The sequence below is a fragment of the Stegodyphus dumicola genome, chromosome 7, assembly GCF_044657685.1.
Source record: "Stegodyphus dumicola isolate Sdum_Otavi_A_Nest chromosome 7, ASM4465768v1".
NCBI lineage: Eukaryota > Metazoa > Arthropoda > Arachnida > Araneae > Eresidae > Stegodyphus > Stegodyphus dumicola.
The window spans coordinates 152,734,050-152,761,196 of NC_140774.1; the positions used below are offsets into that span (position 1 = coordinate 152,734,050).

General features: G+C 31.5%; 1 protein-coding gene across 9 annotated transcripts in view; it reads right to left on the reverse strand.

Moving 5' to 3' along the window:
- egg (SET domain bifurcated histone lysine methyltransferase eggless) overlaps nt 1–27,147 on the reverse strand; it is a 318,317-nt gene that overhangs the window by 114,472 nt on the left and 176,698 nt on the right. For all 9 annotated transcript variants that reach the window (XM_085820928.1, XM_085820924.1, XM_085820920.1 and 6 more), the window contains 3 exons: nt 24,522–24,598; nt 11,518–11,540; nt 3,882–3,982 (listed from right to left, as the gene is read on the reverse strand). In XM_085820928.1, the coding sequence (XP_085677054.1) occupies nt 3,882–3,982; nt 11,518–11,540; nt 24,522–24,598 (201 nt within the window). The remainder of the gene's footprint in view (nt 1–3,881; nt 3,983–11,517; nt 11,541–24,521; nt 24,599–27,147) is intronic.

Genomic DNA, 27,147 nt, shown 5'->3' on the forward strand with positions numbered 1-27,147 from the left:
AATCCCAGAGGACATTTATTCTTAATTATTCTTAGTACACTTTGTTTGATAATTTTGTTTACTTTTCTGCTTAAAAAACTTAATAAAATTTAAGATATATACATTGGATAACAAATGTACGTTTTATTTAATTATTACTCATGATCATCCCCAGTTCAACACGAGGATAATCCGGTTCTTATAAATCACAACGCAATGCTAAAAGTTAGGTTACATTTTAGGTAAATTTAATTTGTGTGAGGTGTATTCTTAAAAGGCAGCTTAACACTTGAAAACACAAATATAATTATAATAGGAGTTGTTTTCTCCACTGAAGATTTAGAATCTGCCCAATCTGGAATAACATAAGGCTTTTTTTGCAGACATCCTGCAGCTAAACGAAAGAAAGAAATCTATTTAATGATATTTTTTTACTAAATTGAGGTATTTTATATTTATTTCGCAGCATACATAAGGAAAACTATGTGCATTAAATTTCATGATGTCATCATACTGCTAGAATTAATTTCAGGATTATGTCAGAGAAAATTTCCTGAAATTTGGAAATATTATTTATTAATGATACATAAATTTAGAGGGAAGAAGCAACATTAAATGATATGAATAACATAAAAATAAAGATAATTACTTAAAAATTTAATTAGAATAATCAATGATATTTTAGCGAATATAGTTATATTACATGGTTATCCTAGATGATTGATTACTATTTTTTTTTTTTTTTTTACTGCAAAATGACAAGGTATTTATTAAAAAGAAAAAGAAAAAAAAAATTGCAGTAAAATCCTAGTATACGATATGGCCTTCGCATGATTTTGAAAATTGTCGCCAAGAACAAAATGACCCGTTTACTGCTTATCATCATGTCGCCAAATCCCGCTGTAGCATACATGGAGATTATTCTGACCAAAGAACGTCTATGTAAAAAGCGGAGGGAAAATTTGCCAAGGAATTTGACGACGGAACAGCCAAAATTTCCCTCTCCGCGATGTGTACAGGAAATTGAGAAACGCCTATTAAGAAGAAACGTTCTTTGACAAAAAAGAAAACTACGAAAATCCGTTTTTAAATTATTGCGAAAAATCCAAGAAGAAACGTTTTTTCTTGGATTTTTCACAATAATTTAAAAAACGGATTTTCGTAGATATTCCCCCCCCTAAAATAAGTAATCCATGAATTAATTTACTTGCGCCAAAAAATATTTTCTTTTCCTATAGAGTTTAAAGACATTTTAAACGATATTCATTTTATGAACTCTTGATAACGTGACCTTCGAACTTCGACACCGGTTTCGAGCTTTGGTGACAGATATATCGCGCATGCACAGCTCTTTCCCGCTATGATGGAACCGAGCCACGTCTGTTGCAGAAAGGTTTTCCTTCTTTACAACACATATTTTTTTTATTCTAACCTTCTTGGTACCATATACTAGGATTAAATCCATTTTGTTTTATACGAGAACAGGTACTTTCTTTAGTTCATGCACTGCACATGCGATTCTCGAGGTTACTGGAAACCAAAAGTTGCAGGAAACTTGCTTTACCTTTCTAAAAAGACAATCAAATTGGAGCTGCGAAAATTGGCTCTATGTCAGCTGCCCGAATGACACTTACGTGATACACAATTCGTCAAAAAAGTGATCTCCTCCGACGTCGGTGCAAAACTCGCCTTTTTTGGCAGGATCGTTGAATGAAATTCCCTGACTTTTCCAGATTTTGACTAAAACACTTAAATTCCCTTACTTTTCCCTGAATTTTTTGGTCAGTTTCCGAATTCCCTGACTTTTTCCGGTTTTCCAGGTAGCGTGGCAACCCTGTTAACAGATATTAACATATATGCATATATATATTTGCAACTTAACACAGGGTTGCCACTCAAACAGGAGAATGAAATTCCCTGACTTTTCCAGGTTTTCCAGGTATGTTTCGAGAAAATTCCAGTCTATCCGCGTAATGTACGTTCGCTGTGCTAAGAGGTAAATTAATTATGGTATTACTTGTACTGTGTAGCAAATTCACTTAATTATTCAATAAATCCCAGAGGACATTTATTCTTAATTATTCTTAGTACACTTTGTTTGATAATTTTGTTTACTTTTCTGCTTAAAAAACTTAATAAAATTTAAGATATATACATTGGATAACATGATGAAATTGCATTGGCACATTATTAGAAATGTTTGGGAACTTTCTTTAGTACACAGAAAGATACTATCCAATGAAAACAAACCTCATTATTGAATACAGATGGCCATGGCAGTATATCGGTTACTTATCATATAAACCTCTTTTTAAAGGCAAGCATTCATTAAGCAGATAATAGCTGCAAATTAAAATACTAACGCATCATTGTCTGTTTGTACACTGCTTGACACTTAAAATGCAACACCAAGAAGGAGTGGTCAGAAATTTATGCAAATTTTAGAGTAGACACACGTCACTGAGTTATGCGAATGATGTGAAATGCGCAGCTCTCCGATGCACGTGAAGTAAGATATATGGGAAGGAATGTGCAGAATGGGCAATATTCGTGTCATTGTTTCTGCCAGACGAATTATCGAAGAAAGTTTTGTCCCGGAGAATACGTGTAATAGGAGAGAATGCCAGGCTGCCGTCAACGAAGGTACTTCCAGCAGATAGACGATTTTACGTTATGGTGATCGGACTGAGAAGGACGGGTTGGTCCTTACATCAAATCGCAGCTGATACCCACATGAATGCGAGCATGGTGCATCGCCTATGGCGAACATGGTTGGAACAAGGAAATGTGGGAAGAAGGAGGAGTGCAGGTGAAGGCAGAGTGACGTCAGCACGCGTAGATCGACGCAGCCACTGACAAGCTGTGGCGGTCCCGCAAATCACTTATACTGCGATTCTGCAGCATGTGCAAGATACCCTGGATGTTCCCATATTGACCAGAACCATTTCCCGTCAAACGGTTGAACGTGGCCTGCACTCATGGTGTCCGTTAAGACTACCATTGATCCCACAGCATAGACGGCAACGTTTAGAATGGTGCCGGACTGGAGCGATGTAGATGACAGAATTGCGAAACGTCGTGTTCTCAGACGAGTCCCGCTTCTGTTTATCCAGTGACAGTCACCGCATACGTGTGTGGCGTAAAGTGGAGACAGATCTAATCCAACAGCAACTGTGGAACGCCCCACCGCACGACAACGTGGCATAATGGTTTGGGACACTATTGCCTACTATTCCAGGTCACCTCTAATTCGTATTCAGGGCACTATGATGGACCAATGATACTTGGATAATGTACTGTGGCTGGTAGCAATCCCCTACATTCAGGGCTGCCTAATGCAATTTTTCAGCAGGATAGCACCCGACCACACAATGCTCGCATCTGCCAACATGCTCTGCAAGGTATACCAGAAGCTTCCCTGGCCACTGTACTCTCCTGACCTGCCTCCAATCGAAAATGTATGGGATGTGATTGGATGCCATTTGAAGACTCCACCCGTCTCGTTCAGAAGATGAACTGTGGCAAATGGTTGAAACTGAATGGAGAGCCATCCCTCAGGACACCATCCGCACTCTTATTGACTCTATGCCTAGGCGTGTTTCTTCGTGCATCACTGTCCGCGGTGGTCCTACATCCTACTGAACGGACGCCGTTCTCGCTCTGTATTCTGACTATCATTTTGAAATAAAGATCACTTATTGCTGCTTGCTGTCTCTTGTCTTTTTTTTAAATTTCATCACTTTCTGACAACTCCTTCTTGGTGTTATATTTTCAGTGTTGAGCAGTGTATGACTGTTCTCAGGTCACACTTTCAGCATCAAATTCCAATTTTACAAAAAAAGATATTTCAGTCAAAAAACAACAATGATAATAATAATAAATAACCAGTTTGAATTGCATACCTTCTTTTAAGTTCACCAGTAGGAGGAAGGTCCCTTTGAAGTCTTGCTGGTACCATATTCACTATTTCTAAACCATCTGTACATGACGAATCATTTAAAGACTGAAAATTTAATGCAAATCTTGATGAGTACTTCTTCACACTGTTTTTAAAAACTGAATAAAAAACTATTGGGCACAAATTGCAAGTTCATAAATTTTCTTTACAATGCCTGTATATAAAGTAATAAATCTTCTTTTTTAGAGTATTTTTATTTTGATTTAAATTAAAAATCAATTTGATCTTCCTAAAAATAGTTCTCTTGGGTAGCTATGCATTGCCTCAGCTTCGATATAATAGCTATATTACCTGCTACTCTTCATTGCAGAGGGTTGAAACTCTAAAAATGGTTATCCATCATCTAAAAATGTTTCCATCATTCCAAAATGATAATCTTTCAAAAACGTGTTCAGTCTGGGAAACAGAAAAAATCCCAACAGCTAAGGGACAACAGGGAAAGCTTTTCAAGCCCAAAAAGCCATTACTAAAAGTGTCATGTTTAAAAGGCTCATTACGTCCTGATGAAACTTCAAAGATTCTTTGACAATCAGCCTCATACAAACCAATTCAGCTTTTCTGCGATTTATCTTACAGTTAGACAATGGTTCATCCCAAAAAGCACTTGAGTTTGCCTCCATTTTCCTCTCTCCCCCCCCAATTTTACAACTTTCTAAAGCAAGGATCATCTTTAGTTGATTTACATTCTTTTGAAAAGGCTTTGAACTTCCTAAAAACCTCAATTTTTGACAAAACAGTTTCCATAGACTTGCTGAATTTTTGCAAAAGTTACAGTCATATTGTGCCTAGTTTGAAACAAAACTTGATGGTGCATCATTGCAGAGAACTCACATTACTTATTTTTGTGATGCATTTTAAAATTTACTTTTCAACAAATAGAATAGCACAATACATGTGAGCTCTGCAAACTGCAACTTGAATTCAGATTATGAGAAGTTGACCTAATCATTCTTCTCTGTGTTACGGCACTGTAAGACCACATTTTACTATTACTTTATTTACAGACCTCGTACATAAGAAATCTACTAATTTGCAAAATGCATTTCACAATACTTTAATAATTCAAATAAGTTAGTTGTTAATATTCAGAATGTTAAATAGCCAATTTAACAAGCATACAGTTCTTAAGAACTACATAAATACAGAAAAATGGAAAGGAAAATCCATATTAACATGACACCTCAGTCAATAATTATTAATTCCAAAATATCTGAATATTTTTATGAATAATGATAAGATCTGTAATTTTTTACTACAGCACAGAAGTAGAAATTTATATGTTTGAATACTTTTAATTTACTAGCTCTAATATAGCAAGGACTCTAATTTGGTAATTTCATCTAGATTTTAACGTTAAATAAACCAAATTCAGATTTATCTTTAAAAATTATATAACATGGTAATAATGTATTGGTAATAAAATTAAGAATTTCTGAAAAAAAAAAAAAAATAACTCATTTATCAGAATAAATTTTCCTAGGACCTTTTCTTTTTAAATTCATTTTCCAATTAACTAAAAATTTTAAACTATAAATGTGTTTATATATATTATATTACCCATCACTTCCCATGTTAAGACATTTTAAAATACTGATGATGTTATTAAATCTGATTTATCACAATTTTCAGCATATTAAAAAAAAAAAAAAAATTGTACTTACAGGTTATCTAAACCCCCTTTGAAAGTACTCAGGCAATGCACTGTGTTGCCTTAACAGATAATACATGGCATCACCAAATTTATTCATGTGACAACCTAGATATATAGGTGTGTGCACAGCTGGCAAAATCTGATTTCCACCTTCTCTCTCTCGCTTTTTTTTGGGGGGAGAGAGAGTTGTAAAGAATTGTGCAATGATGCCAAATAGGCTGATGTGTGCATGAGAAAACAACAATGGGCACAATGCCAAATTTGTGCAATTCTCTGATTTTTTAAGTGAAAACAGATCGCTGGGTACATGGGAAGAAAAGTAAGCATGGTGCAAAGTTGTGCACAGTGTCGAGGGTCTGCAATTCACAGGTCCCTTTTTTTAAGCTGAAACAGATCAAAGTATATATGGGGAGGACAGAGCAAAAAAAGTAACTGTTTTATGCTATGGATGTTTCTTGCATTTTTCATCTTGTTAATTGGTTGCTGTTTTATGTAATGCATAGTGCACTGTTGTTTTCGGAAAAGGCTATTTCTTTTTACATCTTAGCCTGGTGAAAAATTACTCACCAATAGTTAAGAATTTTTCAACAGGAGGCATTATGCAGATAACCATAGAAGTAGCAAAAATTTGTAACTGATTTGGGGCAGCATACACTACTAGCATTTGACATTTGTTTTATATCAGCATGTATAATTCTAACAACTGTTTACTGAAAAGTTTTTAATTACTTAAAGCTTACAATAAAAATATATTTTATTATTTTTAACAGAAAATTTTAGGATTACTTTAAAATAAAGAATCAAATTCTTAGTTTATTATTACTATTATTATTACTAAATGTATTCAGATGCATTATGCAATAATTTTGAGTATACAATACTCACTGCTGATTTAATTCACTGGTAATAAACTCAGCCACTTATTACATTCAGAGATCCAGGAAGCAAAGCAAATACATACTAATAAAAAAACTGTCATTTATTAAACTGATCTCCACGGTTTAACAAATTCAGATTGGTAAAAGATTGATTCTTCAATATTGGATTATAATACTTGTACCTATGAAACTTCACACGTCATCCACTTAGCATATTGTGGGCCATGGGCTTTATGTTCAGATGTGCAACATTTCAATAAAATGGACTTGACTGAAATTGTCCTACTGCCCAGCATTTATACTGTGAGACACTGTTTTCAGAATTCTTTGTCTCCAATGATCTTCAGGGTAGCAAAATTTTCATATCTCAAGGTTAACAAAAAGAATCTTCTAAAGGCATTGCAAATGAGAAAGAGTTAATTCTCAAATACAGCTAAGGTGATATTGCAACTTCAGTATTCTGTTAAAAGTTTCCACATTCAAAATCCTCATTTTGGAATAGACATACTATATTCACACACCGTTATAAAAAAGTTCATGAAATGCTACGTAATTAAGCCCGAAAACTGTCCACCAATAAGAATGATTTAATCTCACGATATCAACACATGGCTCACAAGTTTAAAAAGTGTTCTTAGACTACCCAAAATGGTAGTGGCAAAATAAGTGGTTTAGCAATTTCTACATTATTCCATAATATTTTGGGTTGCAATGTGTTACTTAAAATGAGAGGTTTATCACTCTGATGTTACATACTGAATTATGAAGATTTTAAACCGTCACAGCCACATCTGTTCATTATCAAGTATGCACATATATTCAGTCTGCGCTTCATCAGTTGTTTGGAAATAAATTTCACATTCTTAATTGGGATTTATTTGTGGGGTAGGAAATTCAATATCTTAAAAAAAAAAATCATGCTAGGGCTTTATTCTTAGGTTCGGTCTTATTTTGGAAAAACATGGTATTTCCTCCTGGGCGTATGCAATATTTTCTGTGAGTACCTCCAACGGTTCACCTCCACAAGAATCATCTTCTACAGATTCTTGGCCCATTTAAAATTGTTTTACCCATTCGTTCACTTCGAAAAAAGGCAAATCATTATTATTATAATCCTAACATTTCATTTCTTAAGGATTACGATTTTCTTTAATCAGAAATTAAATCTTAAATTGATACTCAATTTTAAAAACTTTAAAAAAAGCTAGCTCAATCCAATTTATTTAATTAAAAATTGCTATTACTTGTATACGCGATGAATTCACTGCAAATGATTATATATCCCAAGTAGCACACGACGTTGCAAACTGGTCCGAGAGGTTGCAAAGTGGTCGTAGTAACTTTTACAACGTCTTTACAATGTTGTGAAGACGCAAAATATTTGCCGTTGTATCCTGGCAATTTGTCGACATCTCTCGCAGATCATGATATAACCGCTTTTAGACATGGTCGTTTTAGCATTTTTTTAAGTTCATCAGCATTATTTTTAGAATGAAAAAAGACTAAATCTGCCCTTTCAAGAATCAGAAGTCCGAATAAGATTTACTTTGCAATATTGTGTATGTTTCATTACTTTATTTCATCTAAATATATTAATCTAAGGCAGATACATCTAATGAAATGTAAATTTAATATAAATACTTTTGATTTATTAAATTTAATTAGTACTAAAAATACACGCTAAATAACTGGTTAAAATTTTGTTAAAATAATTAATACTTAAAATATTTTTCATAAACATTATAGAAAAATATTTAAAAATGAAACTAATTTTAAAGTAAGTTATTAAGTTATGCATTTTATATATTTTAAAAAATCATATTTCCGAAATCAATGCAAATCACATGGTAGCAATTATTTCACTACTGAAATATGACTTTATTTCTTATTTTTGAAGTAAGGACGAATTCACGGCTGTCCAATATATGACGGAAAACTCATCGACAGTCAGAAGCAGAGCTGTACATTATTTACTGGATGCTTATATAAACAAACATCTCAAGATATGCACACTTTGGCTAGCTGCCAAATTCGAACAAGGAACTGCGCTGTTAATTCAGATTCGAGCAGTTCTTTCAAGTAATTTGGTAAAGATGCCATCTGTAAGGCATTTCAAAAGACTGACTTGACTATGTTTGAAATTGGATCAAGCAATGACTGATATAAATAATATTGCTTATATTAAAAGTAAATGTAATGCATTGTCAATCAAAGAAGGCATTGTGAATCTTCTCATTGTTCTGTATCTACTTACTTCAACTGCCTTCGGCAAGTTAAATTCCACTGCTGTGAACTTTTGTTCGGAAGCTTCATAATTAAGATGAAATTATCGCAAGAATGCTGAATTTGTGCTAATTTTGTGTGTGAATATCTACTCTACAAGAAATGCTACAATGCTAATCGTGAATCTAGTGTTCATGAAATAGTGTTTTTGTGGTCTATAGTGGTCTGTGGAATACCATACCATGTTCGTGATATAGTGTCTATGTGGTTCGTGAAATAGTGTCTCTGTGGAAATACTGTCTGTCTCCAATCACTGTGGTTCCAGCAGTGCAATATTTGGATACACTTATTAGCTTTGTGCTTCGGTTATAGTGTCCTAAGTGCTATATCCCATATCATTCATATTAATCGATTACTGTGTTCATATTAAAAAAGTTGGCTCTCGGAATTAATTCATATCAAAGCAAAAATAACATACAATGGTTTGGCCATTTCTGGTTTTGCTGAAAATGCAATTAATACAGAAGCAACAACAATTCAAGCTATTACGGTATGTTCATTATTTTCAAAATATAAAGAAATTATTGGACTGGTACCAATACTTAATATGGCTGCTGAAGATGAGTTAGACATATGTATAATATAAGCAATTAATTAATTATTAAAATTATTAATAATGCACATTCTATAACACGTTGTCTTTTGTACAGTATGCAGAAAAGGTTATTTTAAACAGTGTATGAAATGTATGATCGAAAAACTAGTGTTAAGAAAACATTAGCATTTTTATGAAATATTGTAATCTATAATTATGTGATATTTAATTGTGTAATATTAAAAAACACTAAATATTTTTTATTGATTGCAAATTGCAGTTTTATTACTTTTCATTTGGTATTACTTTTCATTTCTTCCAAACACTGCGTAATTCGTGATTTTTTAAATATTGCCGTTTATGTATGTGTATTAGATTATCTCAATAAATGAATGTTGGAAATTAGGTTTTATTTTTTATAAAATTTAAATATATTCTATTTTGTTCGCTTACTTTTTATGTGCTTGTGATAACAAAGAAATTCATAATAAATAGAAACAAAAAGTTCCATCGTGTGCAATTTAACAAAAAGCTTACTTTAACGTACTTAACTTACTATCATATACTACATTATTTTAATTATTTCTGCACAGTAACAAAAGGAAAGTTATTCATTATAAAAAGTGCATGAAATAATCATTGTAATCTACCACTATTCTAAAATGTAGAAACTAAAAATAAGTAAATACATTAGCATATGTTCAAAAGAAATGGTGTTAAGAAACATCAGCATTACTAGCAAATACTGCAATCCATAATTATTGTACTTTTAATTGCTTAATATTTAAAAAACACAATTTTTTTTATTAATTGGAAATTTTAGTTCTGTCACCTTCCTTCTGCTATTTATAGTTTCAAACACTAGTTCATGTTTTTTCTTAAAAGGCGCTGTCATGTATGTTGTTTGTTAGGCTATTTCATTTTAGATATGAATATGGGAAGTTATTAGATTTAAGTATATTTTTTATCACATTTATTAACTACTTTATACTGTCTTTCATTTGCATATCTTGGAGACATAGAAGTTAATGGTTATATTTTTTAATGTGAAACATGAATAAATTTATACTTAAGTTCAGAAAAACCGCTTCCTAATTTATCGTGACAGAGGCAATTTTCAATGTCTCTGAGATTTAACAGAAATAAATGTGATATCAGAAATGCTTTTTTTTTTAACCCACATATATATCTTTACTTTTATTTATGTCTAATTACTTAAAACCTACAATTAAAGCTATTATCAATTATGCATATTTAATCTAAAAAGAAATTTAAAAACTATAGTTTAAAGTACTGAAAATAAATAAAGCTGTTATTAATTATGCATATTTAGTCTAAAGAGAAAAAAAAATTATTATCTTCTGGTTTTCAGGAAATGATAAAATAATTAAACTTTAGATAAATACAAGGAATACAAAATTTTAAAAAAGAAGAAAAATATATTAATTATTAAGCTTATTTTCTGCATAAATCAATATGTAACACAAGGACAAAATAATGACACTTTCACAACTGTTGTAAAACGGTGGAATTTTGCGAACATTTAGGCATCTTTAAGACATCGTCATACGATACTTTCACAACCAAATTATCACCTGCAAAAGACGCAATAACAATGTCTATGTGACAAAAACCTCATCTGCAAAGATGTGATAAAGACGTCCTTGCAACGGTTGCTAAACACTGGAGTTTCGCGGACATCTGGCCGTCTTAAAGACGACATATTGCAACATTTTTGCAATGACATCTGGGATGAGTTTGCAACATTGTTACGATGTTTCTGTGCCACTTGGGATTTATTCGAGACCAGAAACATTTTGATTGTCTTAAGTAACTCAAAAATTTCCATTAGTTCTAGACAGCATGATTGCTTGCAGAAGCATTCCACATGTGCAGTTTTGTAATTGTAGTAGTATACTATTCCTTTATATCCTCCTTTTTTATGCATGATTTATCATGTAAGAATACATAAACATGAAGCCCAAAAATTGTCCAACAACAAGAATGATTTAATCTCAAGGATATCAATACATAGCACACTAGTTTAAAAAGTGTCCTTAAATTACCTAGAATGAGAGGCAAAATAAGAAGTTTAGTGGTTTCTTACTTTATTTGATAAAATTTTGAGTTGTAATATGTCACTTAAAAAGCGAGGTTTATCACTCTGAAAATGGTTATTTATGGAAAAAATAAGGAGAGTGTACAGAATTAAACATATAAATCTGATACTTACAGTTTCACTAACACCATTTGAACCTGTAAGAAAGAAAGACAATTATTTATCCATGTTATATTTAAAAACAACTGAAAATCTTCTATAAAACAAAGAGAATGAATTTTACCTTTAGAGTGGAATAAAAATGTTAAAATAGATAGAGCAAAAACATATACAAAAAATCTGATGTGTACACCACATGACTTCCTTATACGGAATATTAAATTATACGCATTTTTTCTTGCATTTCATTTAACTTATTAGATTCAATTAAACCTACTTCGCATAAACCACAATAGAATAAATGCATTCTTTACAATTCACTTTGTTTACCAAAGCGACACTCTGGCGCTAGGTTTACTTAACAGTATTATATTTCGTTCATATTATAACTCAGAATGCAAAAAATTTATATCATTTAAAGAATTATCTAATCGTTGCCACATGTTCTATTCAAATACTATAACAAAGCTAGAACGATGTATAAAATAAATTAAGCAAACAAAAGGAAAAAGAAACAGTTTTTCAGAGACGATTGAGTATTTCTCATTCAATTAATTCAGTTTTCACTTCGCAACAAGGCAAAAATACATAAAAACTCAAAATATCTGCATTAAAAATTACGAAGTAAATCTTAAATACTTATTTCCTCGAAAAAATACCAGAAAGGATTAAGCATGATTTAACTTGCAATAATAAATGAAGGCGTTATTTTTGTGTTGCGAAGCTTAGTCTCTCTAGATTGCCAACAAATCTACAATTCTGATGTTTCAAATGTAAACAAATATGTCCGCCATGTTATTTAAAACTTAACCGCACTTAAACAGCTTTTAAATTGTTGATAATTGTACAAATATTGCTTCCAGAATTATGAAAGGCATAAAACATTAACTGGAAGATAAAAACAACAGAATTCAATCATTTTTAAAGCAAAAAATGTACAATTTACAAACATATAAGAGTAAAGAAATTGAGATCACTGAGCCGGGTAACAGAGTGGATATATTTATAAATATATTTATATACGTCTGGCACGGCTGATTGAAACCAAAATACGAGGTGCACATCTACATGTTATAGTAGTCTTATATACAAAATTTCAACGTTCTAAGGCTACTCGTTTTTGAGTTATGCGAGATACGTTCGTACAGACGCCACGAAAAATTCTCTTCAGAATTCATTTTAAAGCAGTTTTTTAGTTTTTTTGGAGGAAAAGAGTCTTTTATTCTGTCCTTAGGTATATCAAAAGATAGATAGATCAATAGATAAGACGTATCAAGCAAAAACATCGTTCAATTGCATTCAAAAGCGGTCAAAGTGGATATTTTCGTTGAAATATGCTGCCTGAAGCTTTTCGCGATTACAATACTTCCTTTTTACTTTGTACAAGGAAGTAAAAAGGGGGGAACAAACTTCCTACATGCAATATAGCAACATTTACTTATCCTTTTTTTATTTATTTGTTTACATTTTAAAACATTTTTAATACCTTTAAAAAAGGCATCGAATAAATATAAACATATTTTTCAAACTTCTAAAATTAAATATGAAGTATTCAGTATTGTGGTTTTCTGTAGTCTTTCAGAATAAGACAAAAAGCATGTATGCATAAAGAAAACTTTTAACACAGCACTCATAAATTTAAAAAAATAAGCTATCATTAAATATTATGCATGAATATCATATATGGGACATATATAGTATATATATGTAGGACACTAAAAAAATTTAATTATTACCAGAGCCCAGATTTTGATGATATAAAAATTATCTGAAAGTGTCCTTAAAAATGAACAGAAAATGCACTTAATGCAAAAAATGCCCTTAAAAAGGTCTCCAAAAATTAAAGTAATTAAACATGGAAAATGACAGAGTTGACAAACAGTGACAAATGGATTAAAACCACAAGTAATTAAACATACGAGTCACTTGATTTCTAATCTTTTTTCTGAATTTTTAACCTTATATTACAATTGAACCGAATTATTAAGTGCTTCTTAGTATTTTTGAACATAAAATATTTTCTATTGTCAGTATACAGGAGCGTAGCCAGGGGGGTGCCCTGGGCGCCTCTCCCACTTCACCACTACCTATATTTAAAAAAAGTGCTAATTAATCTTCAATAGATAAGACGTAAGTGTTTAAAATATTGCTTTCCACTTCCCAAAAAATACATGTGATTAACAAAAAATGAACAGAAAGTCTACGATTTTCCATTTAGAAGTAAGATCACAAAAAATCATCCTTCCTTAGCTAACAAGTGGTGGGAAAATACTTCAAAGGTTAGGGGACACTTTCAAGTTGTAAAGATTTTGTTCTTTTACAGCTTTGAATAGCCCTCCGTATCCGGTCCCACTTTCCCTCTAGCTATCAAGCCTAATGCCACTAAAGAAGAAAAAGCCCTTTCATTTCGGACCAAGCATCTAAATGCATAATATTTAACCCTTTGCAGCGCACTATACGTTAACGTCGGAATTTCAACAAAAAAAGTTGCATGCAGTCTATTTATTCCTAAAGGAGTATACAGATAAAATTTTGTAGAAATTGCACTTATCGTTTTAATTCTGTGGGTGTTCCATGAGGTGGAACACTGCGCCGCCAGAGCTTTAAATAGTGCGACTAAGTGAGCATTGCAATGAAGCACAAAAATGAGTAGAAGCGTTTGTATAAGAATGAAAACTGTGTATTATGGCTGTATACATGGTTTCCTGGATATACACAATATTCTTGAATATATACGGATAAATGAGATAAATATCTATATGCACAAGTCCTATATACAAAAATATTTACAAATTTTCATATTTCTTAGCTTCGTGAAATTGTTCAAAGCAAGTCACACCTTTTTGATGGAAGCACAAACCAACTTTGCAGGTTTTGCACATAAAACTTGTTTTGTACAGCTTCTGCTTCATGCTACAATGTGCACATCATCTACGCGTACCCTTCACCGGTATGTGTTCAACACTACTGTAGCGTTTTTCCCTGGAAACCTTTACTTTATGCCTGAGAGTATCTTCAGGTCTTGAAAGAAGTCGCCTCTTCAAAGTTATCTTTGATGCTTTCATGGCACAGAGTGAACACAGCAAATTTAAACGGAAACCTTTGGGCTGTAATCCGAGGGTAATTCATGAAACACTTTTAGCGCTTCGGAAAGTGTTAGACCTCTCCGCGCCATTTATGGAAAATTAATAATAAAAAAATTAACTACGATTAATATTAACAGTAAAGGAAAATAAGCCTATAATATATACATACATGAAAAATATCTACACAATTATTGAAAAAAAAAAGGGGGGGGAATGAGACTAAAAAGCGACAGCAAAAAATTCGCGCAGGTCTAAGTAAAAATGAGTCAAGCTACTAATAAAATTCCCGCCTAAAAACTACTCCCAAAAAATTCGAGATGCCAATATTAGGGCTTTCCTAACACAAAACACACCTCACACTGCAATACTGCTTTGTTTGAATTCATTTCCCCCAAAACAACGGAAACAGAAAACGTAAACAACGGATGTTCTCTCCTAAGCACAGATGTTCTGATTCGTAACAGCATGAGATCGCTAAAGGCGCAGTGTTCCCACTAATGGAACACCCGGTTTTAGTCAATGATTCTGCGTATGGTTTTTGTATGAAAGATTTAAAAAATATATAGAACAAATAACGCCAGCAAAATTATGCCTTTTTTTTTTTTTTTTTTTTTTTTTTTTTCCAAATAAAATTTTTTATATCATTAAAAAATAGAGAAAATTACCTGAAAAAAAGTGAATTTTAATAACACATAATAAATGAAAATTCTGTGTCTCCTTGTGATATGCTGCTATCTACTGTTTAAAAAGAAAAGTTCAAAGTATATTTATAAAGGCACTTTTATCTACCTACGGTTGAATTTAAAGGTTTCAGAAGCGATTCAATTTGGGTGTTCCATGTAGTGGAACACTGACTGAGCCACAAAGGGTTAAAAGAAAAAAAGTATTTAAAAAAATAAGTTGGGGTATTTAATTTTGAGATTTGCTACTTATTATCTAAGTACTGCACAAAGGAGGGAAGGAAACACAGTAAAATAATTTTGAGCGATTGTTTTTTTACATTAATTTTGAATTTCAGTTAAGTCAATAAGTATAGCAAAAATATTAAGCTTTTTTTGGGGGGGGGGAATAATGTAAAGAGCGTGCCAGTTTCAATGAATTTTATTTTCTTAGTCCTCCAGCAATTTAAATTATTGTTATTTAATATGATCTAATAGGGTTAGTCATCTAGCAATTTAAATTATTATTATTTAAAATGATCTAATAGGGTTAGTCATCTAGCAATTTAAATTATTGTTATTTAAAATGATCTAATAGGGTTAGCCATCTAACAATTTGAATTATTGTTATTTAAAATGATCTAATACGGTTAGCCATCTAACAATTTGAATTATTGTTATTTAAAATGATCTAATACGGTTAGCTATCTAACAATTTAAATTATTGTTATTTAAAATGATCTAATAGGGTAGTTGTAAAATACGCAGATAAAAAATTCATTCACTGCCAAGTAATTTATTTTATTTTATTATTAGCCCAAAGGGGCAAATTGCCCAAAAGGGCTATTAATTTTGTTTTGGTATTTTGCTTTGGCTCACCATAAGCGGCGTTTCACTTTTCGAATTATTGCCACTAAATATTAAAACCCTGCATTATATTTAAAGAAACTAAATAATGCAGAAGCTGCATAAATGTATGTATGTTTCTAGCATTGTGATAAAACAATGGTAACTAGAGATATCAAACTTTCAATAATGTAGTCCTTCACTCGAATATAGGCATCTGGAAACCCAAATTTGGAGTTTAGAATTTGCTTTATCTATTTCATATTTTGCAAAACTTTAACGAACTTTTGATTAACAAACTTATTGATTTCAAGGCAAGCAATGGCAACACTGTACGAAAAAAACAACATTTTTATCTCCAGTGCGAAAGACTGTATCACAAACTCTAAATATATCTCTTTTTAGTTTATTTTGTGGTATTGCTGTTGAATTGAATTTTATGGTTTAAGTGCAGAGAACATGATATTTAATAAATAAAAGTAACACTCAAAACGTTAAAAAAATGCCTCTTTGGGCGTAATATAAAATTATTTATTTTGAGTGTGTCTGTGTTTGGAACAAATAATCAGATAATTACTGATTAAAAGGAAGTATAAATTAAGAGAATTTAAATGGAATGAAAAAAGCATATAGCCCATTAGTGTATAAGATTGATGAACAATGCTAGTTCCACATAGGATAGAATATACTAGCTGAAAGAATGTTTATGGTTTTTCTTGTGTGTAAGGTAAACAAACAAGTTTCTCTTTGAAAGTCCTCCACAATTGTAATGGCATCCCTTCCCTTAGACAGATAACCTTTGTATGCTTTTCTGGACTGATTTAAACAAGCAGTAGCAAGCACATATGAAATACTAATTATAATGATCAAAATTTGATGTAACTGTAAGATCATATATCACGTAAGATCGAGATCATGCCGAAACCACAAATCGACAACATCCCTTTCGTAAAAATAATCCCTTTCGCAAAAGTAAGATGCATTAAAAAAATGCATCTTACTTTTTGATCATAATGCAAAACAAAAAAAAAAAAAAAAAATTTAAATCAATATTAATATTAAAGGGTATCACCGTTCTCCTCGGCAAGTAATGCGAAAATACTGTTCATTTTTGCCTGGTTCATTTACATTAGCGTTTCTTAAACTGTGTGTTGCTATTCCCCATGGGTTCATGGGACCTGCAGCAGGGGATGGCTAAACAATTTAGCAGTTTTGATATTTCTTTAACTTATTATAATAGTTTTACAATTACCAAACATTTTTACACAATGTATCTGAAAATAAATAAAGATAAGGCAATACAGACAAAGAAAAACTTTTCGACTCATTCTTTTCATAACAGAAACGTTCATTTTACTTGCTTTGCACATGACGCTGTCATTTTGTCTGTTACTTATTTAACACTTTCACATTGTTCTATGTCTTAAAATTAGAAATTAAAGTTAATGACCTAAAACTGCATTCGTATATTACAGTACAAGTGAAAAAAATTGACACTTACACATGCGCGTGTCGGATTTGCGGATAAGCGGATTTGCTTATGGGGTCGCACAAAATTTTCGTAAATATTACGGGGTCCTGGAGATTGTGAATACATCTCAATGATAAAAAGGGGTCACGACAGAAAAAAGTTTAAGAAACCCTGATTTACATCATATAATAATTTAGATTCATGGCCTAAAATTTTAAAATGATATTTATTCATTTTTTAATTCTATAGTGTAGAACATAGACTTTTGCAAAATTCTTAAAGCTGCAATTTTTTTTTTTCAGTTTCAAAGCTTCCGTTCTTTTTTAAGAAAAAAAGTAAACATCTAAAAATAACACAAAATGTGGGCACATACTCTTTGCTCTCTTCATCTGTTTAAGAACAAAAATATATCGACGAATAAAACCGAGGCATTTTACGTAATTGCGGAAATCACTATAGAAGGTTTAATTAGCCCTTTGGGATAAACTATGAGGGATCGGGCCAATTTGATCACGATAAAGTGAAAAGCAACGGATCCGATCTTCGAAAGTTACTGTTTGTTTTTCTTACAAATTTTGCTATGTGTTGTGTTACTAGAAATATTTCTTTAACTTGTATCGGGTTAATATAAATCACTTAATATGGGATGCCTTTGAAAAAAGGAAGAATGAATTAGAAAAAAGTGTAAAAAAAATTGAGGTTCTTTCTTCCAAAAACATGTACATTTGCTAACGAAGTGGACTCTTATCGAAAGCATTTCTTTTGTGAAAAAAAGGCAACCAATCTTTCCATATCATTTGAAAATTCTGACTATTACATAATTATAGCCATTATAATAATAGGTATAATTATAACAAATAAAATAATTTTTAATGCATTCAAAATTTATGCGTTATGTGTTATTGTGTATTTAAATATATTTATCTAAGCTGAAAATTTTGTTAAGTGCTAAAAGTTTTCAATTTTTAATTACCTGCATTTATGAACTGTACTTAAAACATCAGTTTCATTTGGAATAATCTTAATTTTATTTAGCTATACTATTCAGAGATAACATACAGATAGTTAATGTTTCCAAGCTGCGCAGTTAGAGGAAATAATTTTCATAACAAAATTATCTCTTTAATGTATGATATTAATGAGGGGACAGTTATTTTAATTCTTTTTTTTGAAGAAGTTTTTCTTTGAAGAGCAACACTAATCACAAAGGAATGACTAGATTAAAATTTGCTAATAATGTCTCAACTTCACCGATTTCATATGGCTGTAAAAGGAAAATATCCTTTTTTATCCTAAATGTACTTATCCATATGCTATGGCATATTCCTTGCTCCTACACCCAAGAATTGAATTGTTTAATCACTTATGTTCTATTAAAAATTCTAAGAAATGTGAGAATCATTGAATTAATGACGGGAGAAAAAGTACAAAGGCCTCTTTCTAATTCTTTTACATTGAAGAATCAGCTGTAAGTTAACCTGTACTTCTTCTGTTAATTAAAAAGACCGAATCGATTGCTTATGAAATTATGAAAAAGTTTAAATGTGATCGATCATATCTAAAGTGTTAGTGAAGCTTTCATAAAATTCTAATCCATAAACTCAGAATTAAAATGAAAGTTTAAAAGCAATTTTATACTTAAATGATAATCCCAATGATATAAAAGTAAATTAATAAAAAGTAACAAAAGGAAATCATTTTTTGTGAGATATCATTATTATTTCCAGCTACATATCCACATAATTCGAATATTATTTATCAAGGGGAAAATATATGTTCCCTTTTTCGTTTTAGAAACAAATTAAATACAAGAAATCCTTTTATGGTGACCATCTTCCTTAGAAGACCATCCATAAAAGTGATTGGTATTTCTGAGAACGCCAACTATTTACTTAGCAGTTCAAAATTGTCTCCAATAAAAGATTGTCGTTTTAAAAAAAGACTCGCAGTATTTAACGCGTTCAAATTTCATACAGATAAAATAGTTATGTAATTAAATTTTATATTCAAATAATAAATTTCAATAAACCGTTTAAATGAAGAATGCTAACAGAAAAACTGTAAATCCTTCAGTAATATAAAAAGCCCAAAATCGCTTTCTGTAGCTTAGCAGTCGTTAACTCTTATCTCACAGATAAAGCACTGCCTGAAATCCATCTTTATTTAAATTCAAATTATTGTTTTAAATTAAAAATATTATTACTCAATTTTGAAAGAAATTTTGAGAAAAATTGAGAAAAAAATTTTGAATTCTATCTATCATACACTAAGTTTTAAACAGTGTTTCCAGTATTACTCTTATTCTGTTATTAATACATTTGTTCTTCTGTGTAATATTATTAAATGGCTAAGTTTTAATATAAGTCTATTTGTACCGTATAGTGTCTTACGTTTTGGTGGCTAATAAATTTGCATTTTTGGTTACATTAAACCCATGTGGTCGAGTTTCTTCATATGATTTAGGTCGGCAAAAATATTATTAGAACTTTGCCGGACAAGATGGATCATGCAGTATAAGACGTACCAGCACTTTTATTAAAGTTTTTTCAATGTAACTGAAGCCCTAGAGCACATTGTGTGCTCAACCTGTAAGGATTCTGTTAATTTTATTAACAGTTAAATTTTAAGTTCCTTTCTTGTCAAATTCTTAACTTCAACTTACTACTTCCGACCAGAATGTAGTTTTGGAATCACTCTGAATACTTAATGAGGAGGAGCGGTATTTAAACCATGAAGTCTACTTGCTGAGCTAGAGAGAATCAGCGTTTCTGATTTGCACGCGTCTGCCTTTTGGCTACTCTCTCTCTCGAAGCTGTTATTACGCTCGGCCGTACTCAGGCCCTTGATAAGCTTCGTAGTCAAATAGAGTTAAGGGGCCAACTCGATTAGAATCTTGATAGCTTCGGCTATATCTCCTTAGTTAATCTTAGTTTTAGTTTAATTTTTAGCAGTGGTGTAGCTATGGTGGGGCAAGGGGGACCATCTGTCCCTGAGCGCAGCATCCAAGGGGCACCAAATTGATGCTAATGATATGTTTTCCATTCTTGGAACACAGAAAGGGGTGCAAAATCTTTAGTGTCCCTGGGCGCTGAAAATCTTACCTACGCGTCTAATTTTTAGTCTCTTAAGTTCAAGCCCAAGTGTCGTCGGCTTTTATTGTACCCTCCAAGACGGAGCTTTGTGAAATCTTATTGGAATAAGAAAGGCTTAATTACCCTTCCATCTTGTTCTTTCTTGTTACACGAACTTAAGCGATTATTTGCTAACTAGTTCTTAAGGTTTGTCACTTTCTATAGTAACTGAGAAATACACTAGTGAGAATCTTACAAACCAAACTAGATGCTTATGTGTATAATCAATGGAGTGTGCAATGTAAGCCAGACGCTATGGTTATGCTGAATTCAATCATTTCATTTACTTTCATCGTAATATTCATAACAGCATATCATTATCTATCTCATTTAGAAGGAATTACAGTTAAACTTCAGAGACGACCTGGAGTTTTGAGAGTATATTTGATTATGAAGGGTAAATATGTAAAAAATTAGATGTAGAGTTTAAACTGCTACGCATCATTCGAAATAATGCTCATTGTGATTCTGTGTTTCATTATTATAAAACTATTTTAGCAATCCCTTTACTTGATCGTCTCAATGCAATATATCCTTAATTATGTTGCATAATTTTATTATTAATAAAAATTAGTAATATAATTGTTATTTTTATTAAGATATCTTCCATTAACATAATATATTTGTCATGAAATAATTGCCTATATACTTAAAGATGTTATAATTGGTAGGACAGTATAGCCATATGAGTCGTAACCCTGCTTTAGATCATAAATACTTCATTATTTCCCAAATCACGGTTTCATATTTTTAATTTTATAATTTCTACATGCCATCTTACTAGATTTAAAATGATGATCTAATATCCAGATAAATTCATAATCTGGAATCGCCGAAATCCCAACTAGTCCGGTATTTGACTTTGTACTGTATATAGGAACTGCTGAAGTGCACATTTACTTCTGCTATGCAGCTAGTTAGGACTGTGGAATTTGTGAGCGCTGCTATACATAAGCACCAAGCAACTGCTTTTCTTATGCTAGATGTGGCAAAAGCGTTTGACCGTGTCTGGCACAATGGCATCACTTACTAGCTTTCTTCCCTGGATCTCCCTAGGGAAATGGTTAAGATGCTGCATTCATTTCCTAATAACCGTTACTTCTATGTAAGACAGAGAGACCACCTCTCTGGAAACACCTTAATTAAAAGTGACATCCCACAGGGTAGTATTGTTGGACCAATTCTCTATTTAATATATGTAAAAGATTTTTCCCATGCTTGACAACGCAAGCTGTATCGCTGCCTGTTATGCGGATGACACAACAATTCTCTTCAGCTCTCTTAATCCCTCCCATGCCTCCATGCATCACAAGGATTTAAACATTCGCACACAAGATTGAGGAATGGTGTCAGAATTGGAAGACTTCAATAAATGCATCAAAATTGAAACTTCTTCTCATACGGCATCATAGAAGATAAAAATGTCGACATCAATATTATCCTATTTAACGAAAAAGTTCCCAAAGTAAATCAGGCCACTTATTTAGGAGTCTGTTTCCACGGCTGGCTCACACAGAATAAACACATATGCGTGGCTCTTGGAAAAGCCATCGGAGTGTCCAGGAAACTTAATTAACTTATCATCGCCTTGTCGGCACTAGATTTAATGTGCAAAAAACATGTTTAACCTCCATTCTAACACCTATCCTCACATATGACTCCCCTGCCTGCATCACAGCCTCCAACACTGACATAAACAAACTCCAAGCTTTCCAGAACAATTATCTGCATAAGATCACAGGGGTGCCTTGGTTCATTTGTAATGAACAACTTCACAGGGATCTCAAAATTCAAAATCTGGCCACCTTCATAAACAAACTTAATTAGTAACTTCTACAATAAAGCAGCATCCAATGAAAACATTAACTAATCAGACAATTTTAAGTATGAACTTCTAGAAATAGACATATATTTCAAACCTTACACCACTCATTATCTTAGAAACCCGGTCTAATATTCAAAACATATTTTTCATAATTCTACCATTTAGTTAAATGCAATTTCATCTCACACTGGCCTGGGCCATCTCCTCACCCTTACCTTTAATTCCAAATTAAAGGTTCTCCTATGATGTATTGTATGTGTGTCACCCCTAGCCGGGGTTATTTGAGATGCCAGTAATAGCTGGATAAAATTCCAGTTGAAAATGGCAAAAAGCCAATATCATAGCACATTCACTTTTCCACTCTCTCTAGCTTGAATAGTGCATAATTAATCATCATCACTTGTCCTGCAACATGAATTAGTTCATTATAAAATTATGGGATGCTTATTGCACCCACAGTGTTGCATAAAACAACAAGTCATAGTCATACATTATTCCTTCGGCCATGACTAAAAAAAGAAACGAGTGCCTTCTCTTAACTAACAATAAAAATATCACATATATGTGTGTGCATGTATGCACACACATTGCTTTAACGTAGTTTTGGTTGTTTTAACTTTGTTTAACATGTAATCTCTGGAATTAGATTTTTCAAATGTTCTTTATGGATTTAGCTATTTTTTCCTCTCCTTTTATTATCATTTTTTTTAATTTGCAGCTTTGCCCAAAATTTCTAACTAGTTTTTTGCATCTAAGGGCCCAAAACTTCTAACCATACTATTGGTTGAAGCTCACAAGTTTGACATGCTTGGCCTAAAATATACATTTTAAAAAAGATTTGTCTGACTTCAGGTACTAACAGCTACTGCATATTTAAGATATGTAGAGCACAATATTGTTCCCCCATTAAAATAATAAATTTGACATGGTGAAAATTTCTACAAAACTTTCTTAAATAAAGATTAATTAAATCATACATGCTTCATGGGTAATTTTATTTTATGATATTTTTGTGACTTTTTTTTTATTTTATTTTATTTTATTTTTTTTAATGCCAGACCTAAGTCTAAAATTCAATCAAACAACAATTCTTCAGTAAATGCACTGCTAATAAATATAAGGAAAAAAGATTAATTCAGAAACACATTAAGATGTACATAGCATATTAATAAAAAGATGAAACTATATTTTAATGAAACCCACTTTATTTATCAAAACAATGGCATTATTTTTAATACTCAGTACTAAAAAATTCCAGAAATTGTAAGCTGAAGAAAATCTACCATATAAATTTTATTCCAGAATCTTAAAAAAAAAAAAAAAAAAAAAAAAAAAAAAAAAAAAAAAAATGCTGCTTCCTAATCATGTCGCTATGCCAGCTTCTTCCTTCCCACAAAAATAAAATCAAAATTTAGTCTAGAAACTTTCTTGGATACAATTTTCACTCTGCAACTGGAACACCATCTGCTCTGTTTTAGAGCCAATAACCAGCTACAAATTATTTTTTTTTAACTTCATTTGTGCCAAATATACCCCCAAGTAACTGCAATGACAACACCGTTTAATCTGCAACTTAGTTAGAGCTACCAAAGAGGCCTTGTCTCAAGATTTAACACTGGACTAGCTTCCTATAAACAAATACTTTATTAACTGAGTTAGAGCCATTAATAAACCAATTTTAACCATGAAAAGATAAGTTTGATTTAACCATGAGACCTCACTATTTTGACCTTGATAAGTTGATAAGTTCAATCAACTGTGATGTGACTGGTTGTGTTCTGCCCAATTATACATTTCTAATTTACACACTCTCAGATAAAAAATATAATCTCATGTACACTATTATTCATTTCTCTCTCTCTTTTAAATACAAAATATTTACAACAAAGGAATTACAATAATAAAATAAAATTTCAAAAAATCATACCTTCAATAAAAAGTATCAATCAAATTTAAAAACATATTAAATTAAAATTTTTAAGGAATAACATGTTTACATACCAGCAGAGTTACCACTAAGTATCCTACATGTAGAATTCTTAAACTGTGGATGAACTTTCAAGGTGTTAATTGGTGTTCTACAAGTTAACATAAGAAGAATATATTACAAAGATGGAAAAAAGGGCCATTGACTTAAAAATCAACTTATACAACAACCAATGGTACAGCTAGCAAAATTTTCAGCAATTGCTAAATTTAAATAAATAAATAAAATAGCAATATAGTACATCTTGCAAGTTTCAGTTCCTTTCCCTTCTCATAACTGAAGAAAAATTGCAAATTAAGCTATTATAATTCATTCTGCTTACAATTTGCACTTTAAGTCTGTGGATGCATCATAAAAGAAAACAAAATACTGCTATTCCCACAGTTAGAATACTCTTAAAACATTTAATCTTTGTTTTTGGATACGTATTATACCAGAAAAAGAGCAGATTTCATACTACAAATTTTCAAAGTACCCTTACTCTGTTTTACTAATAAAAATTAATGAATTACAGAAAGTAAATGTATACTGTGTGTTTAATTAAAAACAAAGAATGAAATTTATGTATTATATACATATGCAAATTAACTACATCATATTACATAACTACATCGAATATGCATGCGTAAAGCCTATGAGAAAACACATTGTTGGTGGTTTTAAGGTCTGGATTTTAGATCATTCTGGATAATGGACGTCCAGATTTCAGATTTTGTACTGTATGATAGTAATTAGCATAAACGTCAAATTCTGATCCTTTCCTCAAATTATACAGCATTCTCTAAAACATAGCTATTTTATACATAAAAATAGTAAAACAAAAAATACATACTATTTTACATTTAACTTTTACTCAATTTCTGAATACAAAAAAACTACCAGCAGTTTCCTACTGATGTGATGTAGACTGATAAAAAATGTTATCCATTTTTTTATTCAAAAATTAAAAAGATTCCATCACTTTCAGTTGTACAGTTTGTATGAATAAAAATTTTTTTGACATACATATCAACTTTTACGTCTATTATGGTAGAGAGTTTATTTTCTGTATCTTGCATTTTTTTTTCCATCAACATCAGAAGAATCTTTACATATCGCAATATTTTCATCACTCGGATCTTCATATGTAACAATAAATACTTCATCATTCGATAAATCGCGATTTCATATTTTTAATTTTATAATTTCTACATGCCATCTTACTAGATTTAAACTGATGATCTATTATCAGGAAAAATCTCAAATCTGAAATCGAAGTCACGACACGTCCGAATTTAGTACTGTACTGAACACTAATTATGTTGATCAACTCCTGCTAGCATTCTGGCAATGATGCTTTGTGATATTACACATCTACGATTTAAATGAGCTCAAGGTTCTGAATAGAAGAAAGCAAACTTGGTGGCAACTTGTACTGTCACACAATCTTGCTAGTAAACAATTGTCAGAATTGATTTGCCACTGCCTTCATTGACAACTTCACTTAACTAAAGGCAACAATACCTATGCAATTGCCTTAATTCTGATGCTGGATAATATGTCGATTTGACTAGTCTATTTACATGAAGCCAAACGTTGCAACCTCTAGCAAATTTGCTCAAATGACTGCATAATTTCTATCATAGCTGTCAATAGTTAGATCTTTGAGAATTTTCATTTGGACTGCTCTTTTCTGATCATTTTAGACTTTTCATCATGAAAGGCACATATTTTTTATCATTTGCATAATATATGGTGAAAGATACTAGTACACTGCATTTTGAAAATGTAAGACAGTGAATAAATGGAACATAAGTAAATTGTTCCAACACAGAATGTTATTAATATACTCAACACAACTTGATTCTGGTACTTTTCAGTTTTCAAGGTAAATTGTAATTCTAGCTGAAGTGCACTGAGCCCTTATTAAATAAACTTCTTTTATATAAATGAACCCAATTTCAACAGACAGATTTTATATAAATGTTTCATTCCCAAAAGTACTAAAAGTGATCACACTACTTGTGCACGTGCAAAATTAGAGACTTTTCACTGCAGAACTTCTGCAGACTTTTTGAATGATATAACCAAATACAAGCAAAAAAACTGGTCATTTGTTCAGGGCCATTATGTTTATTCTTGCACAGTTTTCAGGTAGTATCCATAGAAATTTTCTTCCTCTTGCATTCTGTTGACAGTTAGAGTTATTTCAACACGGCATCACAGTCAGAAAATGTTACTGTTCTCTCTCTGTTTTTGAAGCTACACATCTGAGGTAAAATTTCTCTCCATATTTTCATATTGTATCTAGCATTCTCTCAGTCTGACTATTAATGCTCTATTGTATTACTTTTTCCACTGGTGCACTAGAAAAAGAATGGTTTTTGTTTCCATTATCGCTTTAAATAGCACATTATACCATATATTCATACATATTATTTCTTAGCTTTTGAGTGAAATTGTAATTCCAGCCAGAGACCCAAAAAAGATAAGATTAAATTCTTTATTTTTTATTTAACTATTTATCACTAATTTTATAATTTTTTAAATTTAAATTTTATTTTTTACATTTTATTTAATTTTAATTTATTTTAATTATTCATTATATCACCAGTATAATGAATATTATTAAATATAATTATTTTCTCCCTCTTTTCTGAC